Below are 17,754 nucleotides of genomic sequence, written 5' to 3'. Positions count from 1 at the left end.
CGGCTCCTTTGAACACCCCAGCTCCCGCCCCCCCTTCCCTCTCGCCGCCTCTGAGTTTCAAGTGCACAAGTTAGTTTTGCACCTGATATATCGCGAAAAGAGTAGCAAAAGTCAAGGCGCGAAATTTGAAATAGCAGTGACAGATTTGAGAAGTTGCAAGTGCCTATTTGAGGTTGTACTGCGAATGTGAACGTAAGATTAAACGCAAAATATATATTACAAGTTTGTGTCTGTCGTTGTATTTCTGTGAATGGCATTTTACACATTTGTGTCTACTTGTCTGCTGCTTCAGATTCAGAATACAGGTTTGTGACTATTGTCTGCGAGTGCAAATTTCAACATTCAACTTCAGATTTTTATTTTACAGGTTTTCACATTGGAGCTGTGAGTGTAAATGTTCATGTACAAGTACGAATATTTATTGTACAAGTTCTCAAATTCACATTTACGTGCTCTCGAGTTTTGCTACTGATTTGCCTTCATACTAGCACAGGCCCCGCCCACGAGTGACAGACACTGCCGTTTCAACATAGCCCCGCCCTGATCGAGTTCACAGCTGCTGCACTGACGAGAATGTCTCCCAAGCGTTGTAGGTGTTGTGTGGCTGGATGTAATAATCCACATAGCACTCTTCCCGAAATCTGAGGCAGCCACTGAAGACGAGGTGGAATTATTTTGTTTTTAAAGAAAATGCTCCCTCAACTCTATCGAAATTCGTTTATGTACTTGCGCACTTCTTATAACTTACTGTGTTTACTCAGCTCTTACGGTGATTTTCTGAAGTAAAACTGACGCTTCATCTTTTGTGTGATGTACAATAAACTTTATTAAACTCATCAGTATATGTTTGATCATCATTCGGACCTGATCCGAAACAGCAGACTTGTAGGCTATTAATAATGGATACATACAAGCAGATGACAAATACGTTATAACCGTAATTAAACTACTAAACTATACCTGTTCCATCTCTATACAGCACTCTGACTCTGTAGGCATTATTGTCCGACTCGAAATGAACACCGTTACTGAGAGTTTCTGATATTATCATCATTCCATGAGATGAAATTGTCCTGAGAGACATTTGCATTTAAAGGGCACACACTAAAACAGCACGTTTTTCTGAGCCCCAAAAAATGACAATTTAAACATGCTGTAAAAAATGATCTGTTGGGTATTTTGAGCTAAAACTTCATATACACACTCTGGGGACATCAGAGACTTATTTTACATCTTGTGAAAAGGGGCATAATACGGGACCTTTAAAGAAAATGAAAAGCTCGTCTTCACTGGATGATGATGATGATGAAGTGTCCATGTTTTCTCAGCTGTTGGCTGAATGTTGAAGCTCTCTGAACGTCACAGACGTCGCAAATTCGCGTTGCGGCTGATGTGAATGGTTTTGACGCGAACTATTCGCACACAAACTATTCGCTTTTTCGTTTCGCTTTTCCGTTACGCATCCGGTGTGAAAGGGCCTTTAGGACAAACTTTTTCCACCTGTAAAAACCAGCAACAACAACTCTTCCTCTTCTCTAAAACAGCCCAACATGGCTTCACACCCTTCGTTGCGTGTTTCCGGGGGCGGGGTTTATGTAAATTTTAGGGTTTGTGATGTCACCAACCCAGGAAGAAGCCTGTTGTAGTGTTGTAGTCCCTACCAGCCGTTTGTTGTAGTCCTTAAAAAGAGATTTCTGTAAAATAAAATATTGTTGTAACTTTGCAGATGTTGTTTATTCTCGAACAGCAACATTACACACTAACTCAAGTTAAAAAACTGAAATCATAATCAAGGACCCCTTTAAAATATCATTGTCACTGTGAGCCAGGAGACTGTAGGATAAACTGTGAGTTTTTAAAAGATTAGCTTAAAGGTGCTCTATAAATGAGTTGTGCTAGTAAATGTCTGATGAGATGATATTCTCACAGACTTGGACCTGAACCAGAATTTAATATACTTAAAGTATATAATTGGCTGATAATACACAGCTCTGCTATAGTCACTTGCACTAGATGGGCACAAATCAATCAATCAATGGTGTGCATAGAGAGCACACATGTGTTTGTCAGAGAACTTTCTGCAACTAAATAAAGATAAGAAAGAGGCCACAGAGAGATCAGGTTTCTTTTAATAAGGTCCTTTAAATATAAAGCTTATGCTTCCCTTTTAGATTGGTTATGTATATAATTGTTTTACATTTCATTGTTACACCCTAAATGATTTGACTTGTGCAACAATTTCTTTTACTGGTAAATTTTTTGTTTTGTTTAATTCTTGACTAATGTTTTGTTTAATGCTTCAATACACTTCCTAAAACAAAATGAGCTAACCTATACTACCTGTGCTATTGATTGTTGTCTCTGGCTGGGAACATAGTGTTTCTCTTAATCGTATTTAACAAGAGTGGCACACACCTACAGACACACCTGTCAAGCCCTTAATAATTTTGTGCTTTCATTTCTTTCAGTACAGTTAATAGTTGCACTTCTGGAAGGAGCCTACACATGAACAAACTTGCCTCTACTATAAATGTAATGACTGAAAGAAGCTTCACATACTGTACACACTAGAAACGCAAGAAAAGAGCACCGCCCAAGCCTCACATCCAACGCTTCAGCATTACAGTTTTTTCCAATTGCTAACACACTAAACTGACATGCACAGCACAATTATTTAAACTGACACACAGAGAGCAAAACCTCTTCTCAAGTCTCCAAAAGTCTAAACAAATTTTCTGCTTTCAAAACGCACTGAACTCGGTTCTCTGCATAAGACACAACAATCTGACTTAAAGTCGCCATTTCAAAACACTGCCATTCAAAATGACACAACATGAGCTGATTGGCCAATACATGTGTCACCTGACCAAACACCTCAATGGTTCATTGTTAACACTTCAATCTTTTTCAGTTTACTGTTTTTTTGTGAGCATATTTTTGTTACGTCCAATGTAAATATTTCTGCTGTGCATATGTTGCACTGACTTGTTTGGTGAAAAAAAATAAAAAAAAATGTTTCAACAGCATGTGTGTGTATCTGCAAATATTTCTGTGCATGTGAACAATCTGAAGATTTTTCTAGAATTTGAACTATTTTAGTATTATGGCAAAGCATACTAAAGATGAGAGTGCTCTTCATTACGCCCAACGGTGTGTAGTTGGTTAGACAAAAATCTGGAGATATGAATGAAGTGTGCGCCATTTCATGCAAAAGTCTGATTTTGATAATGCTATATGTAGTTTTGGTTGCAGTGCTTCATTTCGCAGGATATATGAGGTATTTTGCAGTTTGGGTGTGTGGTTTTGTGAATTGTGTTAAATATTTTGATAAAGTTTGCAAAATTGTGTGTTAGCAGTTGGAAAGAACTGTAAGTATATCACAACTTGGCTATACTTTCAAAGTTTCTGGATAAAAAAAGCAAAACAAAACAACACTCTCTTTGAGTATGTGTATTTGTATGTGTGAACTGGAACTAAAACTGGAAAACACTTACAGTACCTTTTTTAGTTTAGCTGCTTTTGCTTTGAAATATTAAATATTTATTTAATTATGTTGTTTTCTCAAGCAAAATCATTATTTGCACACGTGTAATGTACTTTTAATGCACAAGTGACAGTCCTTGCACTGCTTTTTATGATTGTGACTGATTGCATATAGGCCTATTGTTACTTCCGAGTATGCATTGAGAATTGGGGTTTACCATTACTGGAGCATGGCTGGTAAGACAGGATGAACCACAGTTGTGCAACATTATTCTAAGATAAAGAATTGAACAGCTCCATGACCTTCTGCAGCGACTTCAAACCTTCGCTAGGTCCCTTTATCTGAATGTCAAGACTACAAGGACCTCACGGTTCCCTGAGCTCAGCATTCCCCGGGACTTAATGTTCAAGGCTGTTGAGATTTGGAATCCAGTTCTTTTGTCTCACTGCAATGTGGCACAGCCACTGAAAAGGGGCTTTTGCACCGGGTAGTTCTGGGAACGTAGTCCAGGTGGGTTCCCTAAGAACTAAAGGTTCCCTTAGAAACATTTTCCTGGTTGCATTCGCACCGCCAGTAGGAACTCTGAAGTGATGTAAAACACGCTTGTTGTTGTGACTTTTATTTTGACGGCGCTAAGAACGCCTGAGCTCACAGTCCTGTCTAATACGTTATTACAGTAGTCAACATTTAAAGTGGATCAAATATGTTCATTAAAGTTGTCCTAAGACAAGAACGGGTATTGTTAAAAAAATTGTTTTTGAAAAGGTCACGCATGTTCCGTTTCAGAATTTAGTGTGAAAAACTCCAACTTCAAAATCATCCGACATCGTTGTTTTACCTTTTATTTTGTAAATGGCATTTGATTTAGCCTTCTCATGTTGGCTTTGTCAACACTAGGTCTGTACTTCCGCCTACGTCACACGTGACCTTTCAACCTGATTACGTAATGTGTGGCACATGGCAGAGCTAGTGCAAGACCAGCATTTGTGGTTAAAATGTATATAAATGTTTATTTTTTTATAAAATGCCGCTGGTTTGTCTAGATGGGACTCTTATTCCTCGTCTGGGATCGTGTCGAGACTTTGAAGCTGTACTGAAACTCACATCTGGACCTTCAACCCGTTGGACCCCATTGAACCCCATTGAAGTCACTATCTTCAATATCTTGAAAGATGAGGGGGAGAGTAAATTATCAGGGAATTTTAATTCTGAAGTGAACTAATCCTTTAATTGAGCAACCTTATTGTAAGGGTTTGGAGTTTTGCTCGCAGGTCAAAGATGTTTTGATTTTCAACCTTGTTATTGAGCTTACGGGTCATGTTCTTCAAGGTCTGATTAAACCGTTCAGCTAGACCATCGGTCTGTGGATGGGAAACACTGGTATGAATTGATTTAGTCCCCAATAAATAACAAGATATCATGTTTTATGTGTGAATTACTTCCTAAACACAGACAGTGCAATCTCTGTATGGAATAGTTGACATATAAATAAAAAAAGTAAAAGATGTGTCTTGGATGTGTGTGTGTGTGTGTGTGTGTGTGTGTGTGTGTGTGTGGGGGGGGGGGGGGTGCTTTCATATAAAAGCAACAGAATTTAGGGTACGTTTACATGACAACGATATACTTAAAATGTTTTTTCCGTGTACCAGTTTTCCGTGTACAGGCGACAGCAATATCAATACGATCCCCATTCACACAGATCTGCAAAAACGACTAAAAACGCTGTTTTTAGCTGCCAGGCCATTCGATGGCGATGAAACACTATAGACTAGACACGTAATATGCATGTGCATCAAGTCATCGTCTTCAGAGATTTGCGTTTTTGTTGTTTACACTTACACTTTGAAACCCGTTTTAAAAAGTTCGGGTTTACAGGCACCTAACTACAACTACAACTACAACTATAACTACAACTAGTTGACATGTAGTTGTCATGTAAATGAACGGCCAAAACGTATAAAAAGTTTTACGTTTTTAGTCTTTCTGTGTCGTGTAAACAGCCTCTTAGATTATATCCAGCATACAAAGCACACAATATTTGTCTTTGATCCCACACGGTAGCCGGTCAATCCACTACCAGAAGTGAGCACCATCCATTCTGAGTGCACTTATTTCACTTCTCCCGTGACTTATCGAGATTATCTCCAATGATATTATCGTCTACTTTCAAGGCGAGGCATTTGGCATGTCAAGAGCCTAATGCAATGAAAAGTGTAGTGTTACCACCCCTTAAGTCACAGACTAACCGGCAAGGGTTAACATGATTTCAGTCAACCGTTAACTTTCATCATTTTGCATAGCCTACTTCAACCACACAATCTTTATCAATCTTAGATATTTCAGTGATTTTTCTCAGGTATTAGGGAGGTTTTATGGATGGTATGCAAAAAGAAAGTCACTTAGACCATCTTTAATTTCGACTGTTTTAAAATTGTATTGCTGGGCCTGAATTAACCCTTTAGATCTGCATTATCCTGACACACGTTTATACAGTAACTACTCAACAGAACATAGCTTTCATATATTACGAGGGATGGGTCATAAAGGTGAGCCAACGCCTCTCTCTTACTTTCCCACTGCTTCTCTAGTGCGATACAGGTGTGGCTGCTCAAATACCCCCATGACTACAGCTGCCCTGTTGCCACTTGTTGTGTTTTCTTTCAATGCGTAAAGCTTTTCATGACAACACATTACTCACACTGTCTTCTGGCACACCCTTGGCAGTGAATTCTGCTTGCCTAAACTCCCTGACAAGGCAGGCATTTTGGTTGGGTTTTGATTAGATCACATTTTTTATTTCTCTAGAGACAGACCACTGAAGGAGGAATGCGATTTATTTGCAAGCAAGTGTGACTATGTGTATCTAAGCGGAACTTGTAAAGGTCACAGTACAGAATACATCTAGGCACGATTCCAATGAAACATTTGGATAAACCATTCAGTGATTGACAGCAAAACTTACCAGCAGCTGATAACTCATCAGATACCTCAGAAGATGACATGCAAATAATGATTTCATCAACCACAGTACCAAACACTGGCCCATTTTCACCTCTTTATTCGTGGATATCGCAATCACAAAAGACAAAAGCTGAGGAGAATTAATTTATAACCCATCGACTTTTGGGTTCCTGCCATTATAAAGCAAACAATTCCTGAAACAGCACACATGGTAAAGCTAACACAAAAACATCAAGCCATTATTTAACTAACAGATATTTTAATAAATCAGTATTATGAACGTAGGGAACACTTTCTTTCGATGGTCTACAAGTAACTTTGGAACTACATGTCAACTTATTCTACTAACCCTAACAGTCTACTAATACTCTACTGAGAGTTAGTTGACATGCAGTTGTAAATTAATGAGAGGTAGTTGACATGTAGTTGCATATTAATGAGTTAGTTGACATAGTTGCATATTAATGAGAGTTGACATGCAGTAGCAAATTAATTATAGTTGACATGTAGTTGCATATTAATGAGTTAGTTTACATGCAGTTGCAAATTAATGAGTTAGTTGACATGTAGTTGCAAATTAATGAGTTAGTTGACATGTAGTTGCAAATTAATTATAGTTGACATGTAGTTGCATATTAATGAGTTAGTTTACATGCAGTTGCAAATTAATTATAGTTGACATGTAGTTGCATATTAATGAGTTAGTTTACATGCAGTTGCATATTAATTATAGTTGACATGTAGTTGCATATTAATGAGTTAGTTTACATGCAGTTGCATATTAATGATAGTTGACATGCAATTGCAAATTAATTATATTTGACATGCAGTTGCATATTAATGAGAGGTAATTGACATGCAGTTGCAAATGAAGGATGTAGTTGACATGTAGTTGCATATTAATGAGTTAGTTTACATGCAGTTGCAAATTAATTATAGTTGACATGCAGTTGCAAATTAATGAGTTAGTTTACATGCAGTTGCAAATTAATGAGTTAGTTGACACGTAGTTGCAAATGAATGATAGTTGACATGCAGTTGCATATTAATGAGTTAGTTTACATGCAGTTGCATATTAATGAGAGGTAGTTTACATGCAGTTGCAAATTAATGATAGTTGACATGCAATTGCAAATTAATTATATTTGACATGCAGTTGCATATTAATGAGAGGTAATTGACATGCAGTTGCAAATGAAGGATGTAGTTGACATGTAGTTGCATATTAATGAGAGTTGACATGCAGTTGTAAATTAATTATAGTTGACATGCAGTTGCAAATTAATGAGTTAGTTTACATGCAGTTGCAAATTAATGAGTTAGTTGACACGTAGTTGCAAATGAATGATAGTTGACATGCAGTCGCTAATTAATTATGGTTGACATGTAGTTGCATATTAATGAGTTAGTTGACGTGCAGTTGCAAATGAAGTAGTTAGTTGACATGTAGTTGCATATTAATGAGAGTTGACATGCAGTAGCAAATTAATTATAGTTGACATGTAGTTGCATATTAATGAGTTAGTTTACATGCAGTTGCAAATTAAGGAGTTAGTTGACATGCAGTTGCAAATGGATGATAGTTGACATGCAGTTGCAAATTAATTATAGTTGACATGTAGTTGCATATTAATTAGTTTACATGCAGTTGCATATTAATGAGAGGTAGTTGACATGTAGTTGCAAATTAATGAGAAGTAATTAACATGTAGTTGCAAATTAATGAGAAGTAATTAACATGTAGTTGCAAATTAATGAGAATTAATTAACGTAGTTGCAAATTATTGAGAGTTAGTTTATATGTAGTTGCAAATGAAGGAGTTAGTTGACATGTAGTTGCACATTAATGAGAGTTAGTTGACATGTAGTTGCATATTAATGAGAGTTAATTAACATGTAGTTGCAAATTAATGAGTTAGGTGACATGTAGTTGCAAATTAATGAGAGTTAGTTGACATGTAGTTGCACATTAATGAGAGTTAGTTGACATGTAGTTGCATATTAATGAGAGTTAGTTGACATGTAGTTGCAAATGAAGGAGTTAGTTGACGTAGTTGCATATTAATGAGAGTTAATTAACATGTAGTTGCACATTAATGAGAGTTAGTTGACATGTAGTTGCACATTAATGAGAGTTAGTTGACATGTAGTTGCAAATTAATGAGAGTTAGTTGACATGTAGTTGCAAATGAAGGAGTTAGTTGACGTAGTTGCATATTAATGAGAGTTAATTAACATGTAGTTGCAAATTAATGAGAGTTAGGTGACATGTAGTTGCAAAGTTACTTATAGTTAGAAGAACGTCTAAATTGGACTATCGAAATAAAATGTAACCTAAAAGTATAATATTATATTTCCTACCCAACCTGCAAAACCCCTGGGAACAGAAACCAGTCTCTGCCGTGATAGCTTTTGTCTTAATGCCAAGGTGGTTTTATTGTGTTAATCTGGTTACCAAGAAAACAACAACATACAAACTACAAGCATTTCATTTGGATGTTTAAATCAAAACCGTTTCATTATTGAGACGTAATATTTGTAAGAACCTGCCTGTGCGATTCACAGCAACAGCATACAGTATTTGTATTTTTAATCGGAGACTGTTGAGAAAACTGTAAAATAAGCACAAAAAATAAGTGTCTGCTCTATATCACATGAGTGTGTTTATGACTCACGGCTGGGATCGAAGGTTGAGGGCTTTAATGAAAGGGTGTGACCAGCATCTCTTTTCTGGCATCTGAGATGAACATTCACACACTGACCGCAAACATAACAAAAGCCAGGGCTGATATCAATGCGAAAAACATGAAGGAACTAAACTGTCCCAGTCTGCCCTAGAGGAATTAATAAAATACAACAAACTAGCACGCAAATAATACACATTTGTGACATTTTGACATCCAAGATCAAAAATCAAATAAAAGGCAGTGCAGCAATGAATTTAGCATATAGCCTACTGAATGTGAATACAAGTAAAAACATGTTCTCCAAGCAAACCATAAGCACATGTTTAACAAGAGTCCCAATCCACATTTCAGTGTTCAATTCAACTTCTGGAAACAAATACATTATAAACTTACTGAAAAAATAAATAAATAAATAAATCCTGTAACACTATAACCACTACTCTACTGTCACCACTAGATGGCAGGCTTATTTAAATTAAGCTAATCCACAAATATTAGAACAGTTTCGGTTTAAAACACACAGACACACACAATCTCGTTACTTTAATTTCCTATTATCACTGTAAAACTGCTTTGAAACCATTTATATTGTTAAAAGTGCTATATAAATGAATGTGACTTGACTATATATATATATATATATATATATATATATATATATATATATATATATATATGTGTGTGTGTGTGTGTGTGTGTGTGTGTGTGTGTGTGTGTGTGTGTATTTACACAAAACAAATTACTTTACTGCATAAGCCTACCTGTGTAATACCTACCTCTACCAATTTTATGGAATTACTTTTATGTTCAATGCAGCGAAACATACAGGCTAAATAAAAACAATCTTTGGTCTTGTTTAACACTAAACTCAGCCGCTCAGACTTATGTATTGTCATTTAAATAGTCTTGCAACCAGTTTGGCCAGTAGAGAGCAGCAATTACTGCATAATGAAACCAGCAGTATCACCCTCGCACTAAAAGATTTGATTACATTATTAGGCTATTATTAAAGAGCATTAATTGCTTGGTTCTTTAAAATATAATGTTTCCTCTAAAACAACAAGTAGGCCTAGCTATTACAGACTACTCAGAACCCGCTGAGCAGAAGTTGAGCACACACACACACACACACACACACACACACACACACACAGTTTTAATGAATGCCAGCAGTGAGTGCGTGTTGTTGACGGGGGTGTTGATCTGAGATCCGCCATCGCTCGGTCCGGATCATCACCGGAGAGCGCAAGGGAACGCGTTAAAACACTCGCGTCAGAAGACAGATTCCTGAGCGCGTGAGTGGATCATGACGCGTGTCTCAGTGTAATGTCACGCGCAGCGGGTCTGTGTGTGTGTGTATGGACAGGTGTGTTACCTGTGGCTGTGAGTGAGTGAATGCTGGAAATGGACGCGGAATTGAATCGCTGTCTTTGAACACTGCTGTTGTTTTTCTTCTCGACTATAGGAACGCGTTTGGAGACCGAGAGTGGGCCGAGCCGGTGACTTTACTCTATTGATTGATCGCGAACAGTCCGTGACGCTTTGTGAACGGGTGAAGACACGCAAACCACTCCCTGAGCACCGCACGCGAAGCTCTCCGTGCGTTTTATCGGTGTGAACGCAGGGAGTGTGTGTGTTTGCCGCAGTATGTGTGAGACGGTGATGGCCGTGTCTCATCATCTGGACATCGAGCCTCATCCACCGGAGAACGGCTTCGTCACCCCCGAAACCAGCAACGCGCCCGGCTTACTCACGCAGATCGACGCCCGCGTCCTGCCTAGCGTGGGCGGATTCGGGAAGTATCAGAAACAGCTGATCGTTTTAACATGTATCCCGGCCATTTTCATTGGCTTCAGCCAGTTTTCGGACAATTTTCTCCTGGCTCAGCCTCAGCCGAACACACCGTGCGCGCGACTGCAGCCCAACAACAACGCGCTCGCGACTGTCGCGCCGCGCGAGATGCTCTCCGGCTTCAGTAATGATAGCAGCGGTACCGAGGCGCCGTGCATCTGTGTGCCGTCCGGGAATGACCTGGAAAATGGACTAGAGAGAAATGTGGTGACCAAGGTAAGAGTGCGCGTGTGGAAACAGGAGTAAAACAGCAATATTCATGCAGTTCCAGGTCTGGCATGCAGTTTCAAAGATAGAAAACATAGCTTTAATGTGCAATTTTCATGCTAAGAGGACCCACATGAGTGCATGTGTAAAGGTGGGTTTGTTTACAAAGCGTGCAATACAGCTCTCTGTACACACACACACACACACACACACACACACATACACATAGGGGAAGAATGGCATTGCTGACAGAGATGAATATGAGTAATCTGCATGAACAGCCGTCACGGGGTGTCATGTCACTGGGTTCCCTCATGCTGACCAGTGACATAATCACCAAATAAATCAACAGCACCCTTTTAACCACTGGTGTCCTGCCCTTCGGCCTCCATTAGCCGGTCAGTGTGTGTTGTGCAATGAGGAATATGGGTCAACAAACCCTAAGGATTACACAGTAGCCTTCTGAGATAAGAAAATGCCACCATGGGCTTTACGAGTTTATCATATTAGTGTCACATTATGTCCTTCCCCAGATAATCTTCATCTTTTTTTTTGAAGATTTTCTGCCTAGATGCTCGTATTACGATGGCAGATTAAGTGTGAGTAATTCTGGGGACACAGCCATTTTAGATTAGTTGTGTCAGTATCAAAAACTATAAAAGTTGTTTTCTCAAATGTGAATAAAGTAGGTAAGCCGTGCACATGGCCTGCCATGGTCGTGAATCAGCAAACTTGTACAAAAGCATCAGTTTACCAATGGCCTGTTGGCATGCCTGTCAAAAGTGAGCCATTGTTTATTTAGATACTTAGAAACTATGATCCATATGTTCAGTGATGGCTGCTTGAACACATGCTGTGATGTGAATTCAGCTTTTGGTTTCTTTAACCTGACCTCTGAAATTGAGTTAGAGATATTGGACAGTCAGTCTTTTTTTTGGTTCGTGTCAACAAAAGATGATTTGACATGAGATACTAACTTGAGTTGACATTTTATTAGCTCACTTGATAAACTCAGAACTATAAAAAGTAGTTGCTCTCTTAGGGGCTTCAGGAACAGGGTTGCATGTTCAAGTCCAGGAGCCTTTGGACAGAAATGCTGTCTGATTGGGTCTAATTTTCTCAGGTCTGTCTATCAAAACATGTGCAATAGATATGGAAAGATGTGCATGCCATTTAAACCTTTTTAAACATGCGAGGTTCCTTACATGAAGCACATCAAACATGGCAAACAGAAGCTCAAACATGCGTGACACATGAGAAAAACATCATTGGTTCCTGCATGTCAAGAAAGTTTGTTGTTATATGTGTGTGTACTGTGTATATTATTTTGTATAAATACACAAACATGGATGTATATATTTAAGTTTTTTTTTTTTTATATATAAAATATTTATATATAATATAAATTATGTATACATTTATATACAGTATATACATGCAAATATGTCTTAAATATATACATGCATATGTGTGTATTTATATATACAAAATAATATACACAGTACACACGCATATATTATGTAAACACAAACCTTTAATTGTATGCGATTAATCATGATTAATCACGATTAATCGTTGCCCAGCACTAGAATAAACTGATAGTTATATAAACTGATCGTATCTCTTCAGAAGACTTGGATTAATGTGGATTACTTCATCATAATGGTCTTTATTTACTTTTTAAAGCTATTGATTATCACCTAGACTTGATGAGAGGATATTAAAAATATCTTTATTCAATGAAAGTCTTAAAACAACATGAGTGTGAGTAAGTGATGACAGTATTTGTATTGTTGGGTGCCAGGAATGTTGCCATATCCATAGTTTAACTGATTTAGAGCATAAATGTGTGTGTTGTAGTGTTTGTCAGGCCAGTGTCCTCATCCTCCACAGCCGGTTCTCTGTGTTCAGGGATGAAGGATTGGTTTCAGGTTGGACACACTGACAGTATTGGCTGGAAAGGGCATCTGTGAACTCCTGAAGTGACCCAACGCCGAGGCCTGTTGCATGAAGCTAGTTGAACAAACTCTGAGTTTCAGAGTAGGGTTAGAGTTGACAAAACCATACAAATCCAACCAGGTTTAGATCAGATTAAACATGCTCACAAAGATCTCAGGTTTGATCCAGAGGTTGTGATTAACTCTGAAGCGTGTGCAGCTGAAAGTGTGACATCATCAGTCACAGATAGCGTAGTTTGATTCACTTCTCTTCTCAAGATTAGAGATCATTATGAAACATATCATGAAATTAAACGCATTTCCAAGGCAGGAATACACACCGCTTCTGCAGTGAGAGTTTGAGGAGCAGCTAAAAGACAATATCTGACAATATCAATGCATGATGTGAATCAAAGTAATAGGCCTTATCATTTCTATAGTTTCACAAAGAGCTCAAAAGAAACAGGTACGCTCAATCTGTCTAAAAGCTTATATTAAAGCTTTTATTTATATATGTTTGTATTAATTTAAAAGCAAAGGTTAAGATTAGTTTAATTATGTGAGTATGTTAAATGAATTATACATGATTACAATTCATATAATATTAATATCATAAATAATTAGCAGCGAAAGATGGGCAATTTTCTCTCTACAGTTTATCCACTCTAAGCTGCTGGGCGGGGCTTTATTGCATCAGACACATGTCACTTTACTCACAGCTGATTGGTCCAGCTTGGGTTTGCGGATAACCTGTTCCGGAGCAGGTTAGCCGTGTAGCGTAAGTTACCATGGTAATTAAACCTGCTAAAAACCATTCCACCTTCTTGAGCCTGAAAAACCAGAGTTTGCTCAAAGTAATCTCAAACTTATCTGGGGATCAGCTGAAACCAGCTTCATGCAACAGGCATCGGGCGTTGTGTTTTACAGTCAGCTGAGAGGACCTGAGACGGTGACCCCTGTTCTCCAGAACCTGTTTAGCACCTCGTCAGGCGCTGTAATGTAGAAGCTGAACTTTTGCCTTCTTCCTAACATCATCTTCTTACATCTCTTGGGGAAACAGTAACACTTGGTTTCTGCTCAAGCCAGTGGCAGGATCTGTTCTGCTTTTCTCCATCTTCGTCTGTCTTTAGTGTGTAATGTTGCTGTTTGAGCATGAAAAAGTAAAATAGATATTCTCTATATCAGTGTCAGTGTTTCTGAACTCCTGAAACGCCTCCATTGTAGTCTTGAGTTTCTCCGGGAACGAACACGTCACAATATTCCTCATTATAATAATTAATGCGCAGAATAAAGGGGCGGGGCCTGGTTGAGTTAGTTAGTAGTGTGTTAAACTGGTGGTTATGGTAAGGGGCGGGACGTTTCCCAAACACACTCGACCAATCACAACACACTTCACCAGCCGACCAATCAGAGCACAGTGTGCTTTTCAGAAGGAGGGGCTTCATAGAGACAGGAAGTAAACAGAGCGTTACTGACAGACTGGGAAGAGAGGAGCCGCAACAATGGAGAATATGAGGAGAATAATCAACATTCAAGCAGGAAAACCTGTTCTAGAAGAACACGAAAACAGGACTTTTAGAAAGGGCATAATAGATTTACTTATTTAAATCTTTATGGATCTCATTTCCTGCTTTTAAAAATAAAACAAGTAGTACAACAGTTTCAATACATTCGAGAACTATGTTGAACATAGACACTGGGTTTGTTTCTCATTTACAGTAATCTAATGTAATCTTGTACAAAGCGCCTGTCTTCTGTATATTTGAGCCGTTTTCTGTATTAATAGACACTTGCTGCTCCGTACAAAGTCCGAGCCGGAGAACGCCACGGATTCTTTCCATGATGACCTCTTAAAACAAAGCTGACATTTATGTCAGAAGAGCTTTTTATTTTTTAGAAAATATTTAGTACATATTCAGTCCCCTCTCCTCCACTGACCAGTTCGTAAGTCTTGTGATGTAAATAAACCTGTGCATATTCGCATGACATAAAACATAAGAATATACAACTATACATGAATCCGACTGAGAAAATAGAATAGTCTGATATATTTACATGCTTTCATGTTTTTTCATGTTTTGTAGTATTTCCCCTGCTTTAGCTCTAATTCAACATACGCTTTTCATGTCTAATGGGATAGCAACTGGCAAAACATTCATGTATGATGGCAATTGGTATCTTTTGTTGAGTGTTTGTGTCTTTTAGAAGCTGACTTTTCTGACGGTGTACGCAGACACCATGTTTTGCATAAGTGATGCAATAGCTTCGGTTATTTCCTTGAGTATTTGAGCTCCTCTCATAAGGATGACGCTCTCAACTACCCGAATGATCAATATTTGTTCAGTTGAGTCAGGTTGGCTTCGAGGTGTGCTTGTGTCTCTTGTTTTGAGGGACTTGATCGATACTCATGCATTGGTCATGTAGGTTTTTATAGCGCTGTCTGAAATATTGGTACAGATTTGTGGCATTGCACACACACAGTTTCGTTGTAATAATCATTTGACAGGTCTTGGAAATGTCTTGCCCATAGTGTCCCAAACTACTGATGGACAGTTTCTTTTTGACATGAAGTCATATTCATATAGTGTCCTCCCATTTGCCTGGCTATTTTGGTTCTTCAAACGAATTTGCGGATTTGATTAAAATATCTGGATTAAGTTTCCTGAGGTTCTTGTGTTCATTGGAAAGGTCGGATATATCGATACTCGAAACCACAATCAACAGCGCAGCGATTGGCTGGCGGCAAGACAGCAACGTAATGACATCATATTAATAAATAGAACATCACACTGACGAAAAACGTGAATTTCTGGACCAAAACGATAAAAGATCAATTAAATGTACTGTTTGTTACATGATTACCAATTATTTATTTCCATTATTTCACGATTTCTAGTATTTTTACAGGCTTTTTATTTCAGTGTTGTAATAATTAGCAATTCGTTTAGCGTAATTCAGTTGTATTTCAGCCACCTCTTACCAAAGCTCACCAAGAGAAACCTTTACAGTGTGTGCAGAAATACATGAAGACTTTAAATGGTTTTATTGACTGACGAATGCTGTGCTACAATGGGTGGTGTAGATGATGGGTTTCTGGATGGTTGGTGGATGTCCTCCATGTTCCAACATTTGGGCTGGGATATTGGGAAGATATGTGGACTTTATAACTGACCACTTTCTGCTATGGTATAAAAAGAAATAAAAGGATTCTCATTCAGGACAATGCACTATCCCATGCTGCAAAAAAACACCACATCAATAAAACTGTTTGACAATGTATTTCTACACCCACTGCAATATTATGTTAAAATATTGTTTTTAATAGGTTTAGGTTTAGTTAACGATAATGACCCTGCACCAAATTCATCCCAAGAACAGAGTACAAGATCCTTTACAAAGTCTCAAAGAACTCCCGACTCGATCAGATCAATTATAAAATCAAACTCTGCCGTGCTGACTGTTGAAACACTGAAGTACAGCACGCTATCGGCACTCTCATAACCCTCGACGTGCATTTCCCAGTTCTCTGATAACAGTGTTTCCCTGTAAATGCACTGTAATTATATGCACAACGTTAAACTCCCAGTGGATCTTGGCACATCCCTAAGGAGAAGCAGGTTTACTGGGAGTCTCTGCTCCACAGAAGAGAATGATTTGGAGTTTTGTAACAGTTTCACATTGGGTAAAAAGAAGCTCATTCCAGCTGTGAGGAATGATAATGCTCCAGAACCTGCGGAATGATCGGTTTTGCAATGTTTAGGAGGAAAGGAGGAATGTGTTAATAGAGGATCGAAATAAAGATATGCACAAAAATAACTTGATTCAGTCATGGACAGCGCTTCAACACGGTTGACACATGTTATTAGAGCCCGACCGATATATCGGCGGGCCGATATTATCGGCCGATATTAGGCATTTTCCTAACTATCGGTATCGGCATTTATAATGGCCGATAAATTAATATTTAAAAAAATGCAGCGTGCAGTGATTTATGTAAGGATGGCGCTGCCAATAAAGCACCTAAAAGCTGTCACAAAGAACAGGCAAAAGTGGCAAAAAAATAACGCGTCCATGTAGACACAGTGTTAAAGCGACACAGTGTTAAAGCTCATTCTGCTACGTTACAACATCAAGCAATATTCCAATAATTTATGTAATTATAACACTTTATATAGGGCCATTTTGCATTAAGAGTAGCCAGATGGACACGCGAGACGCGACACGTTCAGAATTAATACACTTTTAGTAAACTACAGAACAGCGTGAGCGGGAAGCGGCGCACCTCACAGGCAGAGAATGCGTCCGAGAATGGACACTGCATTAGTGATATAAAACGCACACACACAGGTCTGTTAAATTAAGCAATACTTTTAAGGTAGTCTAATATTTTTCTGACTAACAAAATTACTGACACAGTAAAGGGTAGATTTAAATAAAGAAAAACGAAATTTAAATAAAGAAAACGAAATTTAAATAAAGAAATTAAACGAAATTTAAATAAAGAAAAACGAAATTTAAATAAAGAAAAACGAAATTTAAATAAAGAAATTAAACGAAATTTAAATAAAGAAAAACGAAATTTAAATAAAGAAAAAACGAAATTTAAATAAAGAAAAACGAAATTTAA

The 17,754-nt window shown here is 38.0% G+C and overlaps 3 protein-coding genes across 6 annotated transcripts in view; 1 reads left to right on the top strand and 2 right to left on the bottom strand.

Annotated features, from left to right (window-relative positions):
* The window catches only part of dspa (desmoplakin a), a 43,730-nt gene extending 37,167 nt beyond the window's left edge, over positions 1 to 6,563 (bottom strand). For both annotated transcript variants that reach the window (XM_084120576.1, XM_084120577.1), the window contains exon 1: positions 6,447 to 6,563. The gene's annotated coding sequence lies outside the window, so the exon portion shown is untranslated. The remainder of the gene's footprint in view (positions 1 to 6,446) is intronic.
* The window catches only part of ccdc13 (coiled-coil domain containing 13), a gene marked incomplete at its 3' end in the record, with an annotated part of 264,989 nt that overhangs the window by 73,889 nt on the left and 173,346 nt on the right, over positions 1 to 17,754 (bottom strand).
* The window catches only part of LOC311087286 (solute carrier family 22 member 23), a 54,119-nt gene continuing 46,639 nt past the window's right edge, over positions 10,275 to 17,754 (top strand). Inside the window, exons 1-2 of one of the 3 annotated variants that reach the window (XM_084120592.1) lie at positions 10,275 to 10,427; positions 10,598 to 11,199. In XM_084120592.1, the coding sequence (XP_083976718.1) occupies positions 10,780 to 11,199 (420 nt within the window). In that variant the 5' untranslated portion in view covers positions 10,275 to 10,427; positions 10,598 to 10,779. Of the gene's footprint in view, positions 11,200 to 17,754 lie in introns of all 3 variants that reach the window. The other 2 variants (XM_084120591.1, XM_084120590.1) reach the window with 2 other exon arrangements.

Source organism: Abramis brama, assembly GCF_963993115.1.
Source record: "Abramis brama genome assembly, chromosome: 7".
Taxonomy (NCBI): domain Eukaryota; kingdom Metazoa; phylum Chordata; class Actinopteri; order Cypriniformes; family Leuciscidae; genus Abramis; species Abramis brama.
This window is presented reverse-complemented; position numbering and strand designations above follow the sequence as displayed.